This window comes from Piliocolobus tephrosceles, chromosome 8 (genome assembly GCF_002776525.5).
Source record: "Piliocolobus tephrosceles isolate RC106 chromosome 8, ASM277652v3, whole genome shotgun sequence".
NCBI classification, from domain to species: domain Eukaryota; kingdom Metazoa; phylum Chordata; class Mammalia; order Primates; family Cercopithecidae; genus Piliocolobus; species Piliocolobus tephrosceles.
In genome coordinates this window covers 76947678-76974126 of record NC_045441.1, presented here as the reverse complement: position 1 = coordinate 76974126, position 26449 = coordinate 76947678, and the positions used below count along the sequence as shown (strand labels likewise).

The 26449-nt window shown below is 35.9% G+C and overlaps 1 protein-coding gene across 1 annotated transcript in view; it reads left to right on the top strand.

The window, feature by feature from the left end:
* The window catches only part of PPP1R9A (protein phosphatase 1 regulatory subunit 9A), a 403588-nt gene that overhangs the window by 332874 nt on the left and 44265 nt on the right, over positions 1-26449 (top strand). Inside the window, exons 8-11 of the mRNA XM_023226677.3 lie at positions 20372-20425; positions 22903-23132; positions 24953-25049; positions 25150-25321. Coding sequence (XP_023082445.2) covers positions 20372-20425; positions 22903-23132; positions 24953-25049; positions 25150-25321 — 553 coding nt within the window. The remainder of the gene's footprint in view (positions 1-20371; positions 20426-22902; positions 23133-24952; positions 25050-25149; positions 25322-26449) is intronic.

Sequence of the window (26449 nt, the reverse complement as noted above, 5' to 3'; positions counted from 1 at the left end):
TCTTCCATTTTCAAAATTGAGCCAAGGACTCAAAGCTCCATAAATACTGTTTTAAGCATGCACCATTGTGTAGAGTGGTCTAGACCAGGGGTTAGCAAATTACGATATATTGTCCAAATCTGGCCTACTTTTTATAAATAAAGTTTTATTTGAACACAAGCATGCCCATCTCTTTATTGTTTGTGGCTGATAACATACCATAACAGCAAAGTTGAGTAGTTGCAACAGAGACTGTATGGCCTGCAAATCCTAAATTATTTGCTTTCTGGTCCTTTACTGAAAAATGTTGCTGACCCTGGTGTAGACTGCTGTGTGATCTGGCTGATTCTGTGTAACGTGGCTGATTTATTTTTAGCCTGAGTAACCAGGTCTGTAACTTTCTGTTAGTTTTGCTTTCTAAGAATTGGAATTTTGTCCTCACCTCAACAACAGGCAATATCACATTGTCCCACTTACAATTCTTTTATCTTCTTTTGTTTTACATTTAACATTAATATATTCATTTCTTCAGAATATTGTCCCTGCGTATCACCTGTGTGGCACTCTTTTTGTGAAATTTCTTTATGTGATTAATATACATGTCCAAATATTATATAGCACTAGGTACTTTTAACAGGATTATGCTCAAAACTTGGGGTGAGTGTAAAGGGTCATATTATATTAGCGTCTTTACAAAGTTTCATGTTACAGGATTGTCTTAATTATTTTAAGCAAAAGTATGTTTTACTACTTGGGCAGAACACATTAGACTGACATTATCTCAATCAGTTGTACTTTGGGCCTGTTTTGTATCTTTCTTCCTGCTAGACTCTAAGCTCCGATGGTTTTGTTTATTATCGTGTCCTCAGTCTTTGTACAATTCTTGGCATATAGTTAGTGGTGAAATATTTAGGGAATGAATGGCGTCAAACATATACTGGAATTTGTTGTATGATATAAGACATGTACCTAATTTAACGTTTCCAAATAGCCAACAAAAGTTGGTTAACCCTTTTATTAAATGCTTATTTACCAATTTCCCTTTGGTGAGAGGGCCAACATTATTATCTAAAGAATTTGTGCCTTTACCTTCTGAACTGCTTATGGCTTCATAGTCTGCTCCATCTTCTCATTTTTCTTCAGTGCAATACTATTAGAATATACATCAATATTGATGGGCTAAGTCACATTATTCCTACTTTTCAAAAATTCCTTTATTTTTCAACTTTTCAAGAAAATGTATGAATCACTTTATAAATACCCTTGAAAAATACTCTGCATTTTTTGTTGTAATTATGTTAAACTAGTAAATTTGCAGGGAACTGGAATTTTAAAAATCACATTGAAACTTTTAATCCAAGTTCATGGAATATATTTGTTTAATTAAAGCCTTTTTTCTCATCCTCCCTAAATTTTTTTTTTTTTTTTTTTTTTTTTTGAGACGGAGTCTTGCTCTGTCGCCCGAGCTGGAGTGCAGTGGCCGGATCTCAGCTCACTGCAAGCTCCGCCTCCCGGGTTTACGCCATTCTCCTGCCTCAGCCTCCGGAGTAGCTGGGACTACAGGCGCCCACCACCTCGCCCGGCTAGTTTTTTGTATTTTTAGTAGAGACGGGGTTTCACCGTGTTAGCCAGGATGGTCTCGATCTCCTGACCTCGTGATCCGCCCGTCTCGGCCTCCCAAAGTGCTGGGATTACAGGCTTGAGCCACCGCGCCCGGCCACCTCCCTAAAATTTTATAGTGCCCTTTATTCATTATGTAAGTCACATACATACATAAGTTACCTAAGTATCCAGCTATAAGTAACAGAACATATTACTGGAGTGGGTTAAATAAAAGCTGCCATATGGCCAGTCATGGTGGCTCATACCTATAATCTCAGTTCTTTGGGAGGCTGAGGTGGGTGACAGAGCCACACAAGACCCCGTCTCAAATAAATAAACAAAAACTGGGAGGATTGAAATGGCAGATAAGAGTCAGGACTGCTTGCGGCTCCTGCTTGGATGGACAGAACAGCATGTGGAGACTCACATCGTGAACTTTAACCCCAAGAACTACCGCAGGAAAATACCAGGAAAGCCAAGAGAATCCACAGACCTTTCGAAGGAACTGGATCACCACTGCAGGCTCCCTGAAATGCCAAAAAACTGTGAGTCTGCTTGCTTTCTCAACAGGGAGGCTCGTGGTTTAGGGTGAGTTCTCAGCGCTGTTCATGAGCTTCCTGAAAATAGACTTGGTGCTGTTGTGAAGGGCATCGTGGGTGTGAAACTGGCCATTAGGACTCTGGACTTCGTGGGAGCAGAGTGAGGCCTATGACTGCCGGCTTTCCCCCACTTCCCTGGTGGCGTATGTGACTCAGCAGAGGCAGCCATAATCTCCCTGGAAATATAACTTCATTGAACTGGGAACCACAACCCCATCCCCCACAGCAGCCACAGCAAGCCCTGCCCAAGGAGAGACTGAGCTAAGACACTCCTGTCCCTCCCCCGACCTGGTGGTCTTCCTCTACCCACCCTGGTAGCTGAAGACAAAGCTTATAATCTCTTGGGAGCTCCATGGCCCTGCTGACTGCCTGAGAAACCTGAATACTTAACCAGGTGTCCCTAAGGGCAAATATGCATCCTCCCTATAGGACCCCAGCTCATGTGCTCTTGAAATTGCCACCTCCTGACTGGAGTCCAACCAATATAAGACCAGCACACTAAACAAAAATACAACCAAGGACCCTTCTGAGTCCACGTCACTCCCCTGCTGCCTCCATCAAAGCAGGTGCTGGTATCCATGGTTACAAGACCTGAAGATGGATCACATCACAGTACTCTTTGCAGATACTCCCGAGTACCAGCGCAGAGCCTGGTAGTTCCACTGGGTGGCTAGACCCAGAAGAGCAAAAATAATCACTACATTTCAGCTCTCAGGAAACCCCATTCCTAGGGGAAGTGGGAGAACACCAAATCAAGGGAGCACACTGTGGGACAAAAGAATCTGAACAGTAGCCCTTGAATCCCAGATCTTCCCTCTGATGTAGTCTACCCAAATGAGAAGGAACCAGAAAAAACAGTTCTGGTAATATGATAAAATAAGGTTCTTTAACACCCCCAAAAGATCATACCAGTTAACCAGCAATGAATCCAAACCAAGATGAAATCTCTGAATTGCCAGAAAAATATTTTAGAAGGTCAATTATTAAGTTAATCAAGGAGGCACCAGAGGAAGGTGAAGTCCAACTTAAAGACATCAAAAACAATACGGGAAATGAAAGAAAGTTTTTCAGTGAAATAGATAGCATAAATAAAAAAACAGTCACAGCTTCTGGAAATCAAGGACACACAGAAATGCAAAATGCACTGGAAAGTCTCAGCAGTAGAATAGAACAAGCTCTGAAGAAAGAACTTCAGAGCTTGAAGACAAGGTTTTCAAATTAACGCAATCCACCAAAGACAAATAAGAAAGAATTTTTTTAAAAATGAGTAAAGTCTCCAAGAAGTTTGGGACTATGTTAAGTGTCCAGACTAGAAACAATTGGTGTTCCTGAGGAAGGAGAGAAATCTAAAAGTTTGGAAAACATAATTGAGGGAATAATTGAGGAAAACTTGCCCAAAAGAAAGAGAAATAAATCCTCTAATTACACCAAAATAGAACCTACTTAAAGCATAAATCTCACAGAACCTTTATAATAACACAATAGAAAGAAAAAAAAGGTATTCAAGCAATAAACAGCACAATGCTAGAATAGTACCTCACATGTCAATACTAACATTGAATGTAAATGGCCTAAATGCTCCACCTAAAAGATACAGAATTGTAGAATGGATAAGAATTCACCAACCAAGTTTCTGCTGTCTTCAGGAAACTCAGCTAACACATAAGGACTAACATAAACTTAAGGTAAAGGGGTGGAAAAAGATATTGTATGCAAATGGACACCAAAAGCAAGCAGGAGTAGCTATTCTTATATCAGACAAAACAAACTAAAGCAACAGCAGTTAAAAAAAGACAGAGAGAAATTATATAATGATAAAAGGACTAGTCCAACAAGAAAATATTACAATTCTAACTATATTTGCAGCTAACACTGGAGCTCCCAAATTTATTACTGTTAGACCTAAGAAATTAGATAGATGGCAACACAATAATAGTGGGGGACTTTCATACTCCACTGTCAACACTTGACAGGTAGGTCATCAAGACAGAAAGTCAACAAAGAAACAATAGGCTTAAACTATACCCTATAACAAATGGACTTCACAGATATTTGTAGAACATTCTACCCAACAATTGCAGAATATACATTCTATTTATCAGCACATGGAACACTCTCCAAGATAAACCTTATGATAGGCCACAAAACAAGTCTCAGTAAATTTAAGAAAACTGAAATTATCTCAAGTTCTCTAAGACCGCAGTGGAATAAAATTGGATATCAACTCTGAAAGGAACCCTCGAAACAATGCAAATACATGATAATTAAATAACCCTACTCCTGAATGATTGTTGGGTCAACAATCAAGATGGAAATTTAAAAATTATTTGAACTATACGATAGTAGTGATACAACCTATCAAAACCTCTGGGATACAGCAAAAGCAGTGCTAAGAGGAAAGTTTATAGCATTAAATACCTACATCAAAAAGTCTGAAAGGGCACAAACTGACAGTCTAAGGTCACACTTCACAGAACTGAAGAAACAAGAACAATCCAAACCCAAACTCAGCAGAAGAAAAGAAATAATGAAGATCAGAGCAAAACTAAATGAAATTGAAACAAACAAATACAAAAGATAAATGAAATAGAAAGCTGGTTCTTTGAAAAGATAAATAAAATTGGTAGATATCTAGCAAGATTAACCAAGAAAAGAAGAGAGAAGTTCCAGATAAGCTCAGTTACAAATGAAGCGGGAGATATTACAGCTGATACCCAGAAATACTAAAAGATCATTCAAGGCTACTGTGAACACCTTTACACACATAAACTCGAAAATCTAGAGGAGATGTTTAAATTCCTGGAAATATACAACCATCCTAGATTAAACCAGGAAGATATAAAAACCTCTGAACAGACCAATAGCAGGCAGAGAGATTGAAATGGTAATAAAAAAATTGCCAACTATGAAGAAAGGATTCCCTATTTAATAAATGGTGTTGGGAAAACTGGCTAGCCAAATGCAGAAAACCGAAACTCGACCCCTTACTTACACCTTATACAAAATTATTTCAAGATGTATTAAAGACTTAAAGATAATATCTAAAACCATAAAAACCCTAGAAGAAAACCTAGGCTATACCATTCAGGATACAAGCATGGGCAAAGACTTCATGACTAAAACACAAAAAGCAATAGCAACAAAATTCAAAGTTGACAAATGGGATCTAATTAATCTAAAGAGCTTCTGCATAGCAGAAGAAACTATCATCAGAGTGAACAGGCAACCTACAGAACAGGAGAAAACTTTTGCAATCTATCTGTCTGACAAAGGGCTAATATCCAGAATCTAAGGAACTTAAACAAATTTACAAGAAAAAAACAGCCCCATCAAAAAGAGGGCTAAAGATATGAACAACACTTTTCAAAAGAAGAAATTTATGCAGCCAACAAACATATGTAAAGAAGCTCATCATCACTGGTCATTAGAGAAATGTGAATCAAAACAACAATGAGATAACATCTCATACCAGTTAGAATGACAATCATTAAAAAGTCAGGAAACAACAGATGCTGGAGAGGATGTGGAGAAATAGGAATGCTTTTACACTGTCGGTGGGAGTAAATTAGTTCAACTTTTGTGGAAGACAGTGTGGAGATTCCTCAAGGATCTAGAACCAGAAATACCATTTGACCCAGCAATCCCATTACTGGGTATATACCCAAAGGATTCTAAATCACTCTACCATAAAGACACATGCACACATATGTTTATTGCAGCACTATTCACAATAGCGAAGACTTGGAAGGAACCCAAATGCTCATCAATGATAGACTGGATTAAGAAAATGTGGCTCATATACACCATGGAATACTATGCAGCCATAGAAAAGGATGAGTTAATATCCTTTGCAAGGACATGGATGAAGCTGGAAACCATCATTCTCAGCAAACTAACACAGGAACAGAAAACCAAACACCACATGTTCTCACTCATAAGTGGGTGTTGAACAATGAGAAGATATGGGCACAGAGAGGGGAACATCACATACTGGCGCCTGTCAGGGGGTGGGGGGCAAGGGGGGGGATAGCATTAGGAGAAATACCTAATGTAGATGACAGGTTGATGGGTGCAGCAACCTACTATGGCACATGTATACCTATGTAACAAACCTGCATGTTCTACACGTGTATCCCAGAACTTAAATTATAATAAAAAAAATTATGTAAAACAATTGCCAATAAAAATAGTCCAGGACCATACACATTCACAGCTGAATTCTGTCAGACATTCAAAGAAGAATTGGTACCAATCCTATTGACACTTTTCCAAAAGACAGAGAAAGCGGGAATCCTTCCTAAATCATTCTGTGAAGCTGGTATCACCCTAATACCCAAACCGAGAAAGGACATAACAAAAAAAGAAAACTACAGACCAACATCCCTGATGAACATGGGTACAAAAATTCTCAACAAAATACTAGGGAGCTGAATCCAACAGCATATCAAAAAGATAACCTACCATGATCAAGTGGATTTCATACCAGGGATGCAGGAATGATTTAACATATGCAAGTCAATAAATGTGATACATCACATAAACAGAACTAAAATTTAAAAATCACATGGTCATCTCAATAGATGCAGAAAAAGCATTTGACAGAATCCAGCATCCCTTTACAATGAAAACCGTCAGCAAAATAGGCATAGAAGAGTCATACCTTAAGGTAATAAAAGCCATCTATGACAGACCCACCACCAATATTATACTGAGCGGGGACAAGTTGAAGGCATTCCCTGTGAAAACTGGAACAAGACAAGGATGCCCACTTTCAGTACTTCTATTCAGCATAGTACTGGAAGTCCTAGCCAGAGCAAACAAGAAAAAGAAAGAAATAAAGGGCATCCAAATCAGTAAAGAGGAAGTCAAACTGTCACTGTTTGCTGTTGATATGATCATATATCTAGAAAACCCTAAAGACTAATAAATGAATTCAGCAAAGTTTCAGGATACAAAATTAATGTACACAGATCAGTAGCTCTGCTGTACACCAACAGCAACCAAGATGAGAATCAGATCAAGAACTCAACACCTTTCACAATAGCTACAAAGAAAAATAAAATACTTAGGAATATAACTAACCAAGAAGGTAAAAGACCTCTATAAGGAAAACTACAAAACACTGCTGAAAGAAATCATAGATGACACAAACAAATGGAAACACATTCTATGCTCATGGATGGGTAGAATCAATATTGTGAAAATGACCATATTGCAAAAAGCAATCTACGAATTCCATGCAATTCCCATTAAAATACCACCATCATTCTTCACAGTACCATTCAGGACTAAAATTCATATGGAACCAAAAAAAGAGCCCACGTAGCCAAAGGAAGACTAAGCAAAAAGAACAAATTTGGAGGCATCACATTACCCAACTTCAAACTATACTATAAGTCACCAATATAGCATGGTACTGGTATAAAATTAAGCACATAAACCAAAGGGGCAGAATAGAGCACCCAGAAATAAACCCAAATATTTACAGCCAACTGTTGTTCGACAAAGCAAACAGAAACATAAAGTGGGGAAAGGACACACTATTAACAAATGGTGCTGGGATAATTGGCAAGCCAGATGTAGAAGACTGAAACTGGATCCTCATCTCTCAACTTATACAAAAATCAACTCAAGATGGATTAAATACTTAAATCTAAGATCTGAAACCATAAAAATTCTGGAAGATAACATCAGAAAAACTCTTCTAGACACTGGCTTAGGCAAAGAGTTCATGACCAAGAATCCAAAAGCAAATGCAACAAAAACATAGGTAAATAGATGGGACGTAATTAAACTAAAAAGCTGCTGTTCTGTGAAAGAAACAATCAGCAGGTAAAGAGACAATCCACAGACTAGGAGAAAATCTTTGCCATCTATACATCTGAAAAAGAACTACTATCTAGAATCCACAAAGAACTCAAACAAATCAGCAAGAAAAAACAATCCCATCAAAAAGTGGGCTGAGGACATGAATTAATATACAATTCTCAAAAGAAGATAAACAAATGACCACCAACAAACATATGGAAAAATGCTCAACATCACCAATTATCAGGGAAATGTAAATCAAAACCACAATGTGATACCACCTCACTCCTGCAAGAATGGCCATACTCAAAAAAAAAAAAAAATAACAGATGTTGGCATGGATGTGGTGAACAGGGACACTTTTACACTGTTAGTGGGACTGTAAACTAGTACAACCACTATAGAAAACAGTGTGGAGATTCCGTAAAGAACTAAAAGTTCTATCATTTGATCCAGTGGAAAGGAAGTCATTGTGCAGAAAAGATACTTGCACATACATGTTTATAGCAGCACAATTTACATTTGCAAAAATATGGAACAAGCCCAAATGCCCATCAATCAATGAGTGGCTAAAGAAAATGTGGTTTGTATGTACCATGGAATACTACTCAGTCATCAAAAGGAAAGAAATAATGGCATTCACAGCAACCTGGATAGAATTGGAGACTATTATTCTAAGTGAAGTAACTCAGGAATGGAAAACCAAACATTGTATGTTCTCACTGATATGTGGGAGCTAAGCTATGAGGACACAGAGGCATGAGTGATATGTTGGACTTTGGGGACTTGAGGGAAAAGGTGGGGTGGTGAGAGATTAAAGACTACACATTGGGTACAGTGTACACTGTTCAGGTGATGAGTTTACTAAAACCTGAGAAGTCACCACTCAAGAATTTTTTATTGTAACCAAACATCACCTGTTTCCCAAAAATCTATTATAACAAAAAAACATTTTTAACTGCCACAAAGATTATATTTGCTTCAATATAAATTAGGAAGTTTTTCCCTATTTTTTTATTTTCAGAAATTACTTTTATAAACGAGACTTAATGATGTACATAAGATAGAAAGTTCTGTTCCTGAAAGTTTGTTATTATTCAGTTTTTAATTCAGCATATTAAAGGTAATGGCAAAAACCACAATTACTTTTGAACCAATCTTATATAAACCATCTGTACATTGGTGGAGGGATATTTTAAGTACCTTTCATAATAACTATTACTCTGTTCAAGTTTTCAATTTCAGGGGGACAATGTTGGTATTTTGCGTTTTTCAAGAAATTTAGATATTTTCTTTAGGCGATTACACTTATTAACTTATATTTTTATAAAATACTTTTTAAGTATTGAAGTATTTTATATTTATAAGTAGTTACCCTTTTTATATTTTTTCTTCTCTTTATTTGAATATTTTTACTTTTTTAGTTTTTTTCTAGAATTTTATCTCCTTCTAGCTTTTTAGTTCCTAATTATTTCTTCTTTAAATAAGAAAAAGTAAAAAACAAAGACCAATACTTCTTTTTTCTTTCTTTTTTTCTTTGTTGATCAATTATACTTAGTTTATTTATTTTTAATAACTCTTACATTCTGATACCTGTACTGATTTTTTTCTGAATATTGCTTTAACTACATGTCACAACTTTTTACATGTAGAATGCCATTGTTATTTATATGTGTTTTTTCTTGCAATTTTCTTTTTAACAAAAGAAGGATATAGTGGTTTTTTTTTACTTTCCAGACATAGAGAACTTTATTTTGCTATATTGTGTTATGGGTTGCAACTTTATTCCACTCTGATCAGAAAACATATTCCATATAATAGCTATTGTGTAGAATTTTTTAGATATTTTATATTAATAGCTTGATACATAAACAGTTTTTATTTGATATTCCTCATGTAGGCAAAAAGCACCCTTGTTCCATGTTTAGGTGTGAAGTTTATCTGTGTGTATGTGTGTGTGTGTGTATATGTGTGTGTGTGTGTGTGTGTAATATGGTATATATATATTTTTTAATTTTTCTTGTTTTGTTTTATTTTTATTTTTATTTTTATTTTTTTGAGATGGTGTCTCGCTCTGTCTCCCAGGCTGGAGAGCAGTGGTGCCATCTTAGTTCACTGCAACCTCCGTCTCCTGGGTTCAAGTGGTTCTCCTACCTTAGCCTCCCAAGTAGCTGGGATTATAAGCATGCGCCACCACACCCAGCTAATTTTTGTATTTTTAGTAGAGACGTGGTTTCCCCATGTTGGCCAGACTGGTCTCAAACTCCTGACCTCAGGTGATCCACCCGCCTTGGCCTGCCAAAGGGCTGGGATTCCAGGCATGAACCACTGTAATATAAATAAGATTAATAATACAAATACATATACACATTTTTTCTATACTATGGCTTATATTTTGTCTACGTGATCTACCAAATCTGAAAAAGCATATATTAAAATCACGAGTTACCATCATTTATTTCTTCCTGTAATCCTACCAGTGGTAGTTTTAGATATTTTACATCTTTGTTGTTAACTGCATGTATGTTGAGGATTATTACAACTTCTTTATTTATAACATCTCTCTTCTCCCTTATGGTGCACTTTGTCCCAAATTATATTTTGTCTCATAATAAAAAATTAACTCTGGCTTTCTTTTCTTTATATTTGTTTCACAGCATCTAGTTTTTCCATCCCTTTATTTTCAACAATTCTGTATTCTCTTGTTTAAATATGTTTCATTTAGGCAACCTATTTCTACATCTTACTTTTATAATACTCCGGGAGTATTTTTCAGTTAGTTGGTGAGTTAAATGTATTTACATTTACCTTAATAACTTTAATATTAGAACTTATGTATGCCACCTTATTTCATATTTTACAATGTCCATGCTTTCTTCTTGTTTCTTTTTTAAGTCTTTCTACCTACTTGCCATTAGGTACGTCAAATTTTTATCTGCTGCTTAAAAGTTGTACATTTGTATTTTATTACCCTGACTTATTTTGACTTAGTCTTAGGTTATTTTTTCCTGGCAATGTATAAAGCAGATCAATATCCATGTCTTTATCATTTAACAACATAATACCCTTAGCATACCATCCTCTACCTCTCCTCTTGTTGCCAACTTATTGTATTTGAAGAGTTTTAGTTACATATATTTGTAAGTGTACTGTTTACAAAATAATTAGTTCCAGCTCACCTGTACTTCTTTCTATCCAACTGTAAGGGGATTCTGGTGCTGCCCTAGTGTTAATTCACTATTATCTCTGGTGCTGCAGCTTACCACCTTACACCAAAGGTTTCCACCAAAGGCACTAAAGGTTAAGTTAGTGTCTAGGAGGTCCAAGCTTCAGGGCCTGAAATAGGCTATCCCTGATGTACCTCCAGATACAGGCTTACCCAGGTTATATGGAGAAGACAAAAAATTAAATTGCTGGCCCCCATTCCTGGTTACTGTACTCTCCTGCTTCAGATCCTCAGTTTTCCAAAGACATCTGCAACCATTTGTATTCTGTATGAGTTTCTCACCAGCTGTTTTGTTAATTGATGAATAAGACCCTGAAGCCCATACATAGTCTATTTTTCTTTTTTGGTATCTCCAAAGTTGAATTCAAGAGAGACAGGGAATAACTCATGTTAGTTTGCTATGTTATATTGCACTGGCACTTTCCCCCTCCCTAACTTTGTGTTTTTACTTATTCCACCATCCTATTTCTCATAGGAATGTTTGATTACTCATATTCTAACTTCTTGCAACCAATGCTGAATTTATTGTCATACTTGATTGTTTAAATATGAAAGCAGTCAAAATTATGAACCTGTCTCTTATTATGCCTTTGGCCACATCTCGTTTCAACGTGCTTTCTTCTCATTTTCATCACTTCATAAATAGTCTGTATTTTTTATTTTGACTTTCATTTTCTCTTTGACTTGAACAATTGAGGAAACTTTTCAATTTGTAGCTTTTTAATCTATTTAATGTTTTATTACATTGAGGCCAGATAATAGTGTCTTTTCAAGTTTTTCTTTTTTGGAATGTGATGCTTTTATTGTAGATTAATATGGGTATGTTTGGTAAAAGTGACATGATGTGTTTTAGACCTTCTGGATCCATATTCATTTTTCCTTACTTTATCTAGGAAATTGAGAATTATATATACTGAAATTATACCTCGTTGTTGTATTTTGTGTCTTACAGCTTTGGTTATCTAGGTTGATGCCATATTGAAAGTACATAAAATATGACTTCAAGATTTATCAACCTTTAAGTATACTTTGATGTCAATATTCTTACTGCTACTTTTGTTTGCAGTTGCTGGATAAACACCAGTGTATAAGTGTGTACCTATTTTTAACATAAACCTAATTGTAGCACTTTGTTTTGTAGTAGCTTTAAAATAATATAATCACCTGTGGTTCCAGCTACTCAGAGGGCTGAGGTGGGAGGATCACCTTAGCCTGGGAGGTCGAGGCTGCAGTTGAGTGGTGATTGTGCCATTGCACCCCAATCTTTGCAAGAGAGTGAGACCTTGTCTTAAAATAAATAAACAAATAAAAATATAATATTGGAGTCTGTATTTTTTACTAAAAAGTTTAATCAGTTTAAGTTTATAATTATAATTATGCAAGGTATAGGTGTTCCCACCTTGTTTTATGCTGTATGTTTCTTTGATGTTTATTGGCTTTTACTAAGGCTTGTCTTTAAGTTTTTGAAAAGTGTTTAAAAATTTAGGACAAAATAAAAATTAAAATATTAAAAATGAAATTAAAATTAAAAATTAAAATATTAAAAATTAAGAACAAAATATAATTTGAATTCAAATAATCATTTGAATGTTTCATATGGAAGATTTTGATACAATCTTGGGTTCTAAGAGAGATTATTAAAATATAATTGTCACATTTTTTAAAAGCTTATGTTTTTGGTTTTCTAACGGTATTTACAACAGTTATACTCTCAGGTTAATCAGTATCCACTATTATTCCTTTTAAAGAATAATTTCTTCATTCTTATATTCTGAATTTTTTCTCATTCTCAGAGTATATCTTTAAGTACTCTTTTTTAGTATTTGTGGAGGATATAGTTTCCATGATCTTCCCATACTGAGAATGACATTCTAATCATTAGCGAACTTTTTCCCTGAAAAAGTGGTAGGGCAAGTTTTATTGTTTTAAGCATGTTTTAAAGGAAAAGTCTAACATAAAGCTTTCATTTGGATGCTTGTTTTGTTTTCACCTTGTACTTCAAAATTTTTTAGCACAATTTATTGAAATAGGCCTTCTTTCATTGATTATTTTTCTTTTTAATTTGCTTTCATTACTCTTGTTGTTTTTGTTTTGTTTTCATTTTAGTTCATTTATGTTTCCTTCAGTTTTTTTTCTATTTCCTTTTTTTTCTGGAAATACTGTCATCAGTATCTATGACGTTTTTTATCATTTTATTTAATTTGTCTTTTTTTCTGTATCTGAGACTGTTTCTTAAATTTGTCTTGTCATATCAGTGATTTTATTTTTTGTAGCATTAATTACGCTTTTTGTTAATTTTTTATTGGGAAAAAGATACATGTATAGTTTACTGTCTTCATCATTTTAAGTGTACAGTTTAATTGAATTAAATATGCTTTTAACTTCAAATTCACTTATGCTTTTTAGCACTTCTAACATGACTTAATTCTCTCATTAAATGTTTAGTTTTCTTACTCTTCATTCTTTCTTGCTGTACTTTCTTTACATCCTAGGATTTCAAAAAGTGATCTTAAAATATTTTTTATTTATAGGATACATCATTTTCACAAGTTTACTTATTTGTGTGTTCAAGTTGGTATTTTCTTTACCTTGATTTGCAGTATTTGTTAATAGACCTAAGGTGGCCTGTTTTTTCTTTATCTTGAAATGAGACAAAAACCTTTTAGTAATTGGTTAGTCAGTAATTATTCACTTTTTGATTATGAATCTCATTTCTGGACTTAGATTAGGAGGGATATTTAGGTGCCTTGTTTCCAGCCCAGTTGCTATTTTCTAGCAGTCTGACATCTAGTGCAATTCTCTGTACTATGGTGAGATACTCCCAAGTATTGCCACACAGTTCTCTAAGTTAAAGAGATAAAAAGGATAATTTCCAGTATTCACTGCTACCAAGGCACTTACTGAAGCCACCCGTCTATATAGGGTCTGCAGCTGAAAGTATGCAGTGTGCCATGCATCAGCCATCTTCCTGCATTTCCCCCTAACAGTCGCTTTCTGAACAAATACGTAATACTGAGAAAGTTAAAGAGCCTGACTTGACTCCCCATTCCTGGGCAAGACAGTAGGGGTTGTCCACTTTTTGCTTGGGACAGAATGGATCTCAAGCCATCAATGAGGGTGGTATGAAGTGTCTCCCTGATGTCAGAGGGAATCTTGGATAGATTTTTCTTAATTCAACTTCATGACTCTTTTATATTCTATGAACTGTTGTTTTTAGTTGTGTTCATTTTTGGTTATGAGTTTTTCTGTTTTTAATGTGATTTCACTGGTAATTTAGTGGAAGTTACAGCGAGGCTGACTCAGGAACTGTTAGCCAGGTGCCATTTAAACTGACTGTCCAACTTCTCCCTTGCCATTCCTCCTCAGGAGTCACAGCAATAGCAACAATTTTTAAAAATTCTACATTTCTCTTGAAGAAAAAATGGAGTCTAAAAGTTGGTTTATTTTATTTATTTAAGTCTATGAAAAAGAATCTAGAAAAGTTATAAAATGTGTGGGATAATAACATTAAGTTATCTTTATGAAAGTTTCCACTAACATGTAGGGAAGCTATAAATTGCTGCCTACTTAATAGCAAACAGTTACTTATTTTAAAAAAGAGCTGTAATTATAGGCCATCAACTACATCCAGCAGCAGCATCATTAATAACAAGTTTATGAGTACCTACTTAGGGAGTGACCTTGTTAGAGAATCTCACCCTATGCTACATATGCTGCAATTAGTGTTACCATTCAGATTAGATTGTGATATTGTGCAGTCAGCCAGTTTTAGTTCATTTTGCATACATGATTCCATAAGTAAAACACTTTTGTTAATAAGTAGGATAGATACCATATGTAAACTTTTCAGCAGAAATTACAAAGAATTGTGGCAAAGCTTCAACTTAACACCAAAATATAGTTAAAAACAACTTTGATTTCTTTTGTGAAGCCACATTGTTGTAGGTAATACATCACTCAAATACTCATAACTGTAAAAATTTAGATTCCAATCTAGAAAGAACTTTATAAAGTTCTCTGCAAATATTAGTTATTGATTTGTTTTTGTAAAGCAACAGCAGAAAATGTTGCTGTTATCTGATTGTAATATTTCTAGAACTAGAACTCTCTTAAAATGTCTCCTGCAAAGATTTTTTTCACTTTTTAAAGAAAAATGTTTTCCATGCTCTCACAGGATAAGTAGAGAGAGGGCAAAAGTTCAGTCTCACCTATTTAAGTTTCTGTGTAAAGGGTGTTTCTATTTTTAGCACAGTTATATTTGGATTATATCAATCCAGTAATATGAGTACATGTTCTGTATTCATCTTTTTGAAAAAAAAAATTATACACAGCAGGTACACCTTCAGAATGTTAAATGAAAGCTCCTGTTCTCATAGGAATGTGTATGTTTATTTGTGCTGAAATCCTGAGGTGCATATCTATGGCTTTCATGTTAAAGATGACAAAAGAGATGAAAAAGATGTTCTTGTAAGTTAAAAGACTTTGACCTACAGTTCTTAACCTTTTCTTTTTATTTATGCCCTCCTAATCCCAAGTCTTTTCTCCAAACCTAGCTTCTCTGAAGCCCAAAAACTCCAGCAGGCACTTCAGGCTCTATTTCTATGAACCAGCCCTGTTGACCTTTTATCCCTGCAGGCAGCCTACCTGACCATTCTTGCAAACTCTTGGACCTGTACTTTGAAAAGGTTATTGATTCTTGACATAAATCTCTTAAACATGTGGAAAGGGAACTGCTCTAGAATAAGAACACTCAACCTTTAACCAACTATGCTCCTTTTGTCAAGGTCCTTCACCCCTGTGAAAAGCAATTTTCTTTTCCTCATGAAATGGAGATATCTTGGGTCCATCTTGCTCACTTTGCTTGGAAAGTAGGGTCCACGTCTGGACAAACCGGCCAAAGACACATGACATCTGATCTGGCTATAGAACAAAAGACTAAACAAGCCATCCAGCAGCAAGTTGCCTCTGACCTTTCTCACAGGGTGATCTGGAGAATTCTTACAAGGTGGTATTTATTAATCTCCATGAAGTATCTTGAAGGTAGATTCTATGTCATGTTCATGTATCCTCAGTGATTAGCATAGTACCTAGCACATAGTCTCAGTCACTAAATGCCGATTGATTATTAAGGGAGGTGGAGGTGTGCTTTCTAAGCTTCATTAATAACAACAGCAGCTGATTAAGCACCATTTTGCATTCAGTGTCAGAATGCTCAGACTACCAGAAGTGATCCATGGTTTCCAGTTGGAGTAATAACTTCTTATCTGAGAGGTTATGATGATGACATATGCCTTGGGGTTTGGGGGAAGAGTAAATGAAAAATATATCCCAAAGCAACTGGTTCAGTTAGATACATGGTTAAGGGAGGAACAGAGGTAGGAAGAGTCACACACCTGTTTCTAGTGGGAACTTGAAGAAGGTGTGTGACTTCCCTGAGCCTCTTTCCTCATCTAAACCATGAGGTTCACAACACCTGCCCTGCCTCCCCTAGTCATTTGCAATGATAAAGGGAGATGATTAAAAATAAAGGGGCTTACAGATGTAAGAAATTTAGTATTAGTGGAAAGAACCATGGGCTGAGATTTCTAAAACCTGGCTTTGGCAACTAATAGCCTTCCAACGTAAGCTCACTAGACACAGGTCCATACTATGTAAAATGAAAGAGTTCAGTTACTGTATTTTTGATGCTTTTCTTGTCAATAGTGATGGATTTGTAGAAATTCTCTTAATGTACATACAGAATTAAAATAATCACATATTTTAAATTTTAGGACTTATGTGTACTAAGAAAATTTTGTCCATTCTGAATAATGTGTGAATTTACACAATTTATTCTGCTTTCCTATATGTAAAGAATTTAGCTATACTTAGTAACAGTCCAAACTTTCATCAGTTGTTCTCACCTCACTGCTAATTAGTTCAGTTCCCTCCTGTTACCCATTTTTGGCGAGATGGGAAGGGCAGAATAGATCAACATGGGCTGTTTCACAGTTTTACCTGGGTTTGTCCCACAGTTTGTGGATTAATCTAGTGTATTTATTCACAAGAAAGAAAATATTGGCTCAGGACAAGAATTTCTAAAGTCTGCAACCTTGACAACTACCTTCAGGTTCTTCATTTCGTAAATGTCACACCTGTCATATGTGAAAGGGCTCTTGGAGTTCCATCTAGCATTTTTCATATGGGAAACTGAGGTCCAGAGAAGCAACTTATAGAAGACACAGTGATCTGAGAAAAGAAAGTCCAAAATCCCAACAAGCGGCATGCCACGTATTTGGTTACCCTACCAGGACTTAATAAAATCTGGCACTTGCCCATAGTGCAGTGTTCACTTTGAAATCTGCCCTTTTGATTTATTGCTTCTCTTTAAATAGAATCAGAGGTGTTCATTTTACTTCAGGTGTGACATTTTACAGCCGTTAGCACATTTAACTGCGAGGTGAAGCTGGGGTAATCATATTTGAATTCTTCAGACCATTCTGTCTTGGTCCTGGCTGAGTTTATTGAGGACGTACTCTATGCTAGCCACTGTACTAAGTGCTTTATATGGGTTATATCACTTAATAATCCAATAAGGAAGGTTATGACTTATACGGAACTGAATTTTACAGGCGAGGAAAGTGAAATAAGAGAGGTTAAGTAATTTTCTAATGCTCCATAGAGTACATGGTAGGCCAGAGATGAATTCAAACAGTCTAAGTTAATTACTCTTCATGCTTGGCACATGGTTGAAAGAACAAGCAGTAGATCTTGTCAATAACAATTGCAAATCCTCCAGAATCACCTAAGTATATGGATTTTCTGGATTCCTTAGCACATAGCCATGTATGTGTGTGTGCATATACATTGTTTTTGTAGATTTATATATAAGTAATGTGTCTAATGTCTAAGTACTTTTGCCCTTTTTTACGTTATTAGTTTATACTGGTGGGGGAGATTAGCCTTAATATTTATTAGAGGGAGAAAAAGTTATTTTCACAACATCCTGCACATAACAACTCTTCAAAGAATGCCTATTGAATTGATCCTTATTTTCTAAGGAAAATGACATTGAATCAGAACGAGAAGATCCAGGTTTTAGTCCTGGTTTTAATGGTGATTCACTGTGAGGATGAGACCAGGTTGGTTGTCTTCTCTAATCTTTAGTCTTCCTGTGTCTAAAATGAGTTCAGACGAGCCTACAAGTTGGAGTATCCACTGGGCATTCAAGCCTATCTGACTGGCTAGCCTGGTGTTGTCAGGCTTCCAAAAGATCAGTCCAGGCTAGGACTTAGGATGAGCATAGACCTCATCAGTGAGGGGGTAGGGAATTGCAGGGATTTCTGGGCAGCACTGTTGTGTCTTTATACCTTCTTCCAATCTAGTCATTGAGAAAACTTGTGATTAGATTCCTTGCCAGGTGCACTAATGCTCTGAGCATCTGCTAAAGGCAGGTAAGTAAGAATTGTACCACTTGTGCTGTGGTAAGAAACTAAAAGAGCCAGATTTTGTGCCTTATAAAAATAACATTTCCACATACGGTCCTACTCTAGAAACTGTTCAAGCATAGAAGCCCCTAGGAGCCAGTGAGGGTGCAAGGGGCAATAGCCACACCAGCAACATGGCCAGAGTGACGAGGTCAGGAAGAATGTAAGCAGTGTGAGTGTGGCAGAATCAAACTTAAAAGTTTCAAAATCACCTCTCAGCACCAAGAGCAGTAACAAGAGCTGTGGCAGTGCAGACCTCATGGCCTTTTGCATAACAGGAGGGAGCACTTTACAAGGAACTTAGGAACCCTCAGGTTCTGGGCAGTTAGCCACTGGCATCCAAGGGGGTCAAATAAACCTGTCCTTGATTCTTCCATCTTCCCCTTATCATCCTTCCCACGTGTCCCCACAAACTTGGTAAAAACCAAGGGAATACAGGTTGCAAACCCAAGAGAAGGCTGAGGTTTAGGAGGTGCTATAGTCTCCACAGGTTGTCATTGCTAGTCTGAAAACTCCACATTTCTATCCTTCTGTCAGACTCACTCACTTCTGATAAGAAAACCTCTTAGCCTTACTTGATTACAGTAATAGTAAAAGTTTATGGTCCCTCATGTATACAGTCTTAAATCCAAAATGCCCCCAGTCTTTTTTGTAATTTTGTGTCAAACTAATTTAGTGGTACAACCTGACCTAACAGGATGCTATTTACAGTCTTTTATGTACCTCACTTAGTGGGAATATTCATGTTTGGTGGCAAAAATAAGTCATGTGTTTGACTATAGAGTGCCTCTAAAGACCCTACTGTGGATAATAAACAGTTTGTAGAAGATACGTCTTAACTACCTTTCTAAAGTTGGAAGAATGCTGACTTCTGAAAACATCTGGCCCCAAGGATTTCAGACAAGAAATTGTGAACCCATAAGTTGTTTCCTTAAATTTGGGAGTATTTATTGATCCCCTAAGGAAAATGAATGATTCGTTCAGTTTGTTCTTCCCTTACAAAGAAAACAAAGCGGGGGAGGGACAAGCAAAACAAATGTAAACTGTTACTCTTACGCTAATAAGCTGTAGCAGAAGCTATTGGGGGTCTGAGTCTTCAAAAGGAGCAGATCTTTTGGAAGACAGAAATCTGGATCTGTACGTTTCTTGCAATTAAAATAAAAAATATATATCAGAGATTTCCCCGTGCAACTGCAGTCCTCCTCTCTCCCTTTGCAGCGGAGCTGCTGAGCAGAATGTGCTTGCAACTCACGGGACCATAGCGCCACCTTTCTTGCAGATTTGGAATAAATCTTCACACTGCCAGGTTTGGAATTAAATCACACTACCAGCTCACTTGCCTGCTTATGCCGTTCAGTTAGCTAGGCTTAGCAAGGAAACAGTTCCTTGACACTCAAACCATAAAGGAAGAGCTGCAAAGAGGGCAATAAAAAGTGTTTTCTTCTCTTGGTCCCTGAGCAATTAAATTGGTAACCTAATCTGATGTTAGGGAGTATAGACCATAAACTGTGTTTAATTAGTTTGCACCCAGTGTCATTTCACACAGTAGACACTTTAATTTACAACTTGCTGCACTGCAGCACTTTTCTAGGCCTTTTACTATGTAATAAGGCATTCTTGTAGCTGCTGAGGCTTTACAAATATAGATACACTTTCTTAGTTCAGATTTTTTCTTTCTTTTCAATTTTCAGTTGCAAATCAAACATGCAGTTACAGAAGCAGAGATTCAAAAATTGAAGACCAAGGTAAGCACCGAAACATGGTGTTTGAATTTTACTTTTTAAACTTCAGATACTATGAATAAATTCAACCCTAGGACTAAATGATTTGTCCCTGTATATTTGAAAGAATACAAATGTGATAGATTCATTTTCACTGTTAGGTACATAGACAAACCTGCCAGTGAGAGCAAACACCCACATCCCCCTCAGTGCAAATTACACAATATTTTAGATATATATATTTATGTATTTGCACATATGTGGCCTCTGAGATTTCCTTAAGTAATGTTTTTAATGGTTCAAGCATGCAAAGTATGTTTTGATTACTAATTCCTTAAGCAAAGCTACTATATCTCCTCTTTACTTACCTTATTATAAATAGATTTAATCATTTATTTGTAGGAACAAATTTAGTATAGCACATCAATTATTTATAAACAAGTTCTAATTTCTAATAATTAAATATTATAAACTTAATACATGCATAATTTAAGTGCCAGGTACTACTGGAAATTTTTAGTTGTTTGGTTCACATAATTTAAATTTGTGGGGGAGAAAAGGTCTTGATAAAGGGGAGTATGTATTATTAGTCTATATATTTTAATTGACAAACTTTAAGGCACTTGTATGAGACCCAATTCTAGCAATTCAGTTTTATCAAATATACAATTTCAAAGATTTAAAAATATATTTTAAATTACTTTTAAAGCAATATTCTTTATTGTTTCCCTTTTAAAAATTAAGACATAATGACCCCCCAACCACCACCACTACCACTAATGATCTGTTTTGTTGTTCACATTGAACACTTGTTTTGGTTTCTCCATGTGTTTTAAATGGAGATGAATTACCAAGGCTATTTTGGTTAAATGCTATTCTCAGCTAATTTACTCTGCAGCTCTGTAGTCAAAATACATCTATACATCATTCACAGTGTTAGTCCAGCTCCGTGAATAATTTCAAATTAGTAGTGGTTGCTAAATAAACAACTTGATACAAAACATTGCTTAATAAAAGATGCAGTAAATAACCTATTCCTGTATTGTCTCTTGACATATAAAGAATTGAAGATTTTTTAAATTGTTGTTTTAAAAAGATCTCTTTTTCTCTGTGATTGTAAATGTTTTAATGGAGCTTATGTATTAGACTCTAGACATTTAACTTAGAAAATACTATAAATTAGCATTTTATATTTTTTCATCATTATGGTGGCATGTAATATCCACAGATTAGCACTTTATTATGATTCTTTATTATTCATTTTGATAATAGAATTCCTAATCTTGAAATTGTTTTGGCTGCTTTCTAACTTTGTAAACTGTTTTGCAAATGTGTTTAGTTAAAAATATTTGCAAAAACATAGATGTGTGTGTATATAAATTCATGTTTACTTTTGCTAAATGCTATATGATTTTGAACATTGATAGTTTATAATGACTGCATCATTTTGAACTTCAAAGAAGGCATATAAAGTAGATAAAGTACCAGTTTGAAGGCCAGAGAGTTATTGGGAATGACTTTTGAGCCCTCACCTAAATGATCAGTCTTGGATTTCTGTAGAAATGAGGGTATTAGACTAGTTTACTATCTATTCCTAAGAGTCCCTAGAAGCAGAAAAACAAAAAGCTGGTTACGGCTTTCTGTTCCGTGGGAGGGACTTAAATTAACCAAGCAACAATTTATACTTTTACTTACATTATCTTTTATATTTTTATGGGAATTTAGGTTTATAAAGCTTGAGAAGTTCATTACACTACATGTAAAATAGTGAACTGTAGACTGTATTCATGTTCATTGAAATAAAGAACAAAATAAGATCATCAAAAGGGTTAAAAGCAGAGTGAAAGTGCTTAATGTTTATCAGATTATTCTTGTGCCCAAGGAGCTATTTCAAGCATACTGATGTGTTATATCACAATTCTGTTGTATGGATGATATAATTGAGTCTTGGAGAATTTCAATTACATGTCCAAGGTTTAATGGCCAATAATGGCAGAACTGGGATTCAAATCTATGCTGAATGACTCCAGGGACCCCCTCTTAACCATTAGGCCATACTGTGCTTCTCTCTCTCCTCCCTGCCCTTCTCCACTGCCTTTTTAGTTAACTTTTGATATTTGATTGTATATTTTAAAAAAACTCTCAAAACATGTTGACATTCGTTTTTAATATTTAAAAGAGATCCCTATCAAACTCTGAAACATCTTTTACTGCTCACAGCATTTCAGATCACATGGTGTGATGGAAATATCATGCGATGTGGAATCCAATCCATGTTTTATTACTTATCAAATGTGTGACCTTGGACAAATCATTTCACTTTTCAAGGCTTCCATTTTATCATCTATGGATTTATAAACATAATACTTGCTTTTCTCATCTTAAGTGGTTTCAGTGATTGTTTATGATAACAGAACTTGATCTACAACATGCTATAAAAATGAGAGATTTTTGCTACAAAGTGGCCAAATTATCTTTTCCTTGACATTTGCTTTCTCCAGCTGCAGGCAGCAGAAAATGAGAAAGTGAGGTGGGAACTAGAAAAAACCCAACTCCAACAAAACATAGAAGAGAATAAGGAAAGAATGTTGAAGTTGGAAAGCTACTGGATTGAGGCCCAAACATTATGCCACACAGTGAATGAACATCTCAAAGAGACTCAAAGCCAGTATCAGGCCTTGGAAAAGAAATACAACAAGGCAAAGAAGTTGATCAAGGATTTTCAACAAAAGTAAGCAACTTCTAATGACTAAAGAATAGTTATGTTTGGCCGGGCGTGGTGGCTCAAGCCTGTAATCCCAGCACTTTGGGAGGCGGAGACGGGCGGATCACGAGGTCAGGTGATTGAGACCATCCTGGCTAATATGGTGAAACCCCGTCTCTACTAAAAAATACAAAAAACTAGCCGGGCGTGGTGGCGGGCGCCTGTAGTCCCAGCTACTCGGGAGGCTGAGGCAGGAGAATGGCGGGAACCCGGGAGGCGGAGCTTGCAGTGAGCTGAGATCCGGCAACTGCACTCCAGCCTGGGTGACGGAGCGAGACTCCATCTCAAAAAAAAAAAAAAAGAATAGTTATGTTTGTCTAAAGAAGGTTTATGTCCAATAATTTTGTAATATCTAGTGGAATAGAAAAGATTACCTCAGAGATATCTTTCCTATCCAGGAGCATAGTTACATCGTAAATACACATTAAGTTTTGGAAGTCACTTCTATTACTTTTTCATGACATTATGTTTTGTATATTTTACAGTTTTTGGCTACCAGGCCTCTTGGCTGTTTTTGATAATTAATTGTTGTTAGTAACTGTTAAAACATCTGAATTTCTTTATTCTTTTTGAAACACCTCTGTGATTTAGAAGCAAGAAGCCCAGCTGAAAGTCATACAGAATGACTGACTATTGGATGTGGAGCACGCAAGCCGCAGCTGGGGCCTGAGTCAGGCTGCTCCTCTATTCTTAGATCAGTAGCTACAGAATTTCCCACTACAGACAGCGCACATATCGACTAGCAAGGCCCCCTGCCCTGCCCTCTGCATTTCTCAGCTGTTTAGAGAATCAGGAGGGCCTCAGTTCACTGCAGGGAGAGAGACCATTACCACATTCTGTTTTTGATTTTCAGCAGCTGTTTCTGAGCTACTGCTCCTTTGCTTCCATCTCTTGGATCTCGATGTAATGTCACGGAGACTGACCACGGAGATTTTTACTAGATTTTTTTCATCAGTTACTTCTGGCTAGTTAGAACAAATAAGTAGTGCCAATACCTTTTCTAGCTTTCCATGCCAAGCCTCAGAAGCTAAGCATATATGTAAGATTCACCATATTTCTATTATTTCCTATTATGGAAAGGATGTTTTTAATATTTAAAAGAGATTGCTATCAAAAATTTCTTGATAAAAGGGGAGTAATTATTCTCTGTGACTATAAATTCAATACATCACTGTTTTAACCTTTTGCCAAACTCTTTTTCATGAAATAATTTTACGGTAAATTTTGCTAAATTTGCATATTCTATTCCAGGTTTTCAAAATGGAGTTATTTCTCTTCTCCCCCTATTATCCTTAGGTCTATAAGTGAGTGCCCCTCTTGATGTTTCTGACCCACCCAGGCCCTCTTCACTGTTATTCATAGAAATCTTATAGTTATCTTTTTTGAACTCTTATCTAGTTACATCAGTTTACTATACTATGCTTATGACATTGGAAAAATGGAATTATTTCTACCTGACAAGTAATTATCTCCACTAAATTACCCAACGTGGATCATTAGTGCAGTCGTTCCTATCTAAATATGTATGGGTGTTCTAGAATCAGGAGCTACAAAAGAAAATTATAATAAGCTATAATAAGCAGAATCAAATCATTTTTCTTTGCCTTGTGACCCATTAAAGATGTTTTGGTTTCTTTCATTACTATACATTTTCCTCTAACTGATTGAATGTTGTCCATTTAAATAACTGTTCAGTTGCTTATCCTATTATGCAGTTTATTGTTTCAGATAAGAACTTTCATTTATTGAGTGTATGATATAATCAGAACTATTATTTTCTTCTTAAGAGAGCTTGATTTCATCAAAAGACAGGAAGCAGAAAGAAAGAAAATAGAAGATTTGGAAAAAGCTCATCTTGTGGAAGTGCAAGGCCTCCAAGTGCGGGTAAGTTGTGTTCCCTAAGACACTAAATAATAAGATGGTTTTACTGTACTTGGAGAGGAGTGCTGGTTTAGAGTTTTATGAATGGATTTGTTTTTCCTAGATTAGAGATTTGGAAGCTGAGGTATTCAGGCTACTGAAGCAAAATGGCACTCAAGTTAACAATAATAACAACATCTTTGAGAGAAGAACATCTCTTGGTGAAGTCTCTAAAGGGGATACCATGGAGAACTTGGATGTCAAGCAAACATCTTGCCAAGATGGCCTAAGTCAAGGTTTGTTTAACCCAACCACAAAAATCATTTTTCATAACTTTGTAATTGGCCTTTTATTTTTCTTTTTCTGGCCCAGAGATTTAAAAGTTGGAAATACCTTCCTTCTGTGGGAAAGAGGAAAAGGCTTATCAAAATAGGAGCCAATCATTTTAGCTCTTGTCTTATCAAAAATAAATACCTTATCAAAAATAAATATGTAGAATTAATAAATCCCAGCTAAAGACAAGCTAAATACTATTTTAAAATCATCATAAAATTGACAGATTTAATAAACTGCCTTATAAATTGTATAGTTCATCCTATCTAGGATGAACTACACTACTTATGTGTTAATGAATAAGGTTTAGATTTTTTTTTTTTTTGAGAGTCTCACTCTGTCATCCAGGCTGGAGTACAGTGGTGCAATCTCAGCTCACTGCAACCTTCGCCTGCCAGGTTCAGGCGATTCTCATGCCTCAGCCTCCCCAGTAGCTGTGATTATAGGCATGTGCCACCACACTTGGCCCATTTTTGTATTTTTAGTAGAGGTGGGCTTTTGCCTTGTTGGCCAGGCTGGTCTCGAACTCCTGACCTCAGGTGATCCACCTGCCTTGGCTTCCCAGAGTGCTAGGATTACAGGCATGAGCTGCCGCGCCCAGCCAAGCTTTAGAATGTTTAAGTCACTAGAATAAAGTGACTTTATTTTTCATAATATCAGAAGGCAGACTGCTGCTTTTAGCACTTGAGATTCATGTAGTTAACGAAGTCCATATAGTTTTGTGCTTTTACCATGGTGTACTCATGTATACTTAGGTCTTTCATGTCAAAGACGAAATAAGACCAAAACACTGGAGACATTTTATATTATAAATGATTATAAATGATTATATTCATTCATACACCAACCATAAATAAATTACTTATGTTCTTACATACACACCATTCTCATTCTTATATTGTACGTGTATGAACATGAATGACTTTTAATATCTGTGGTGTATTTGCAAATTAGAAAACATAATAATTATAGAGATAAATACACAGGAATGTGTGGCTTCATCTTTTTAAATATATACATAGTAGTCCCTGGAAAATGAAAATAAAAGAATGTAGTGCAGCAAGGTTGTCATGACAGGACCAGCATCTCAG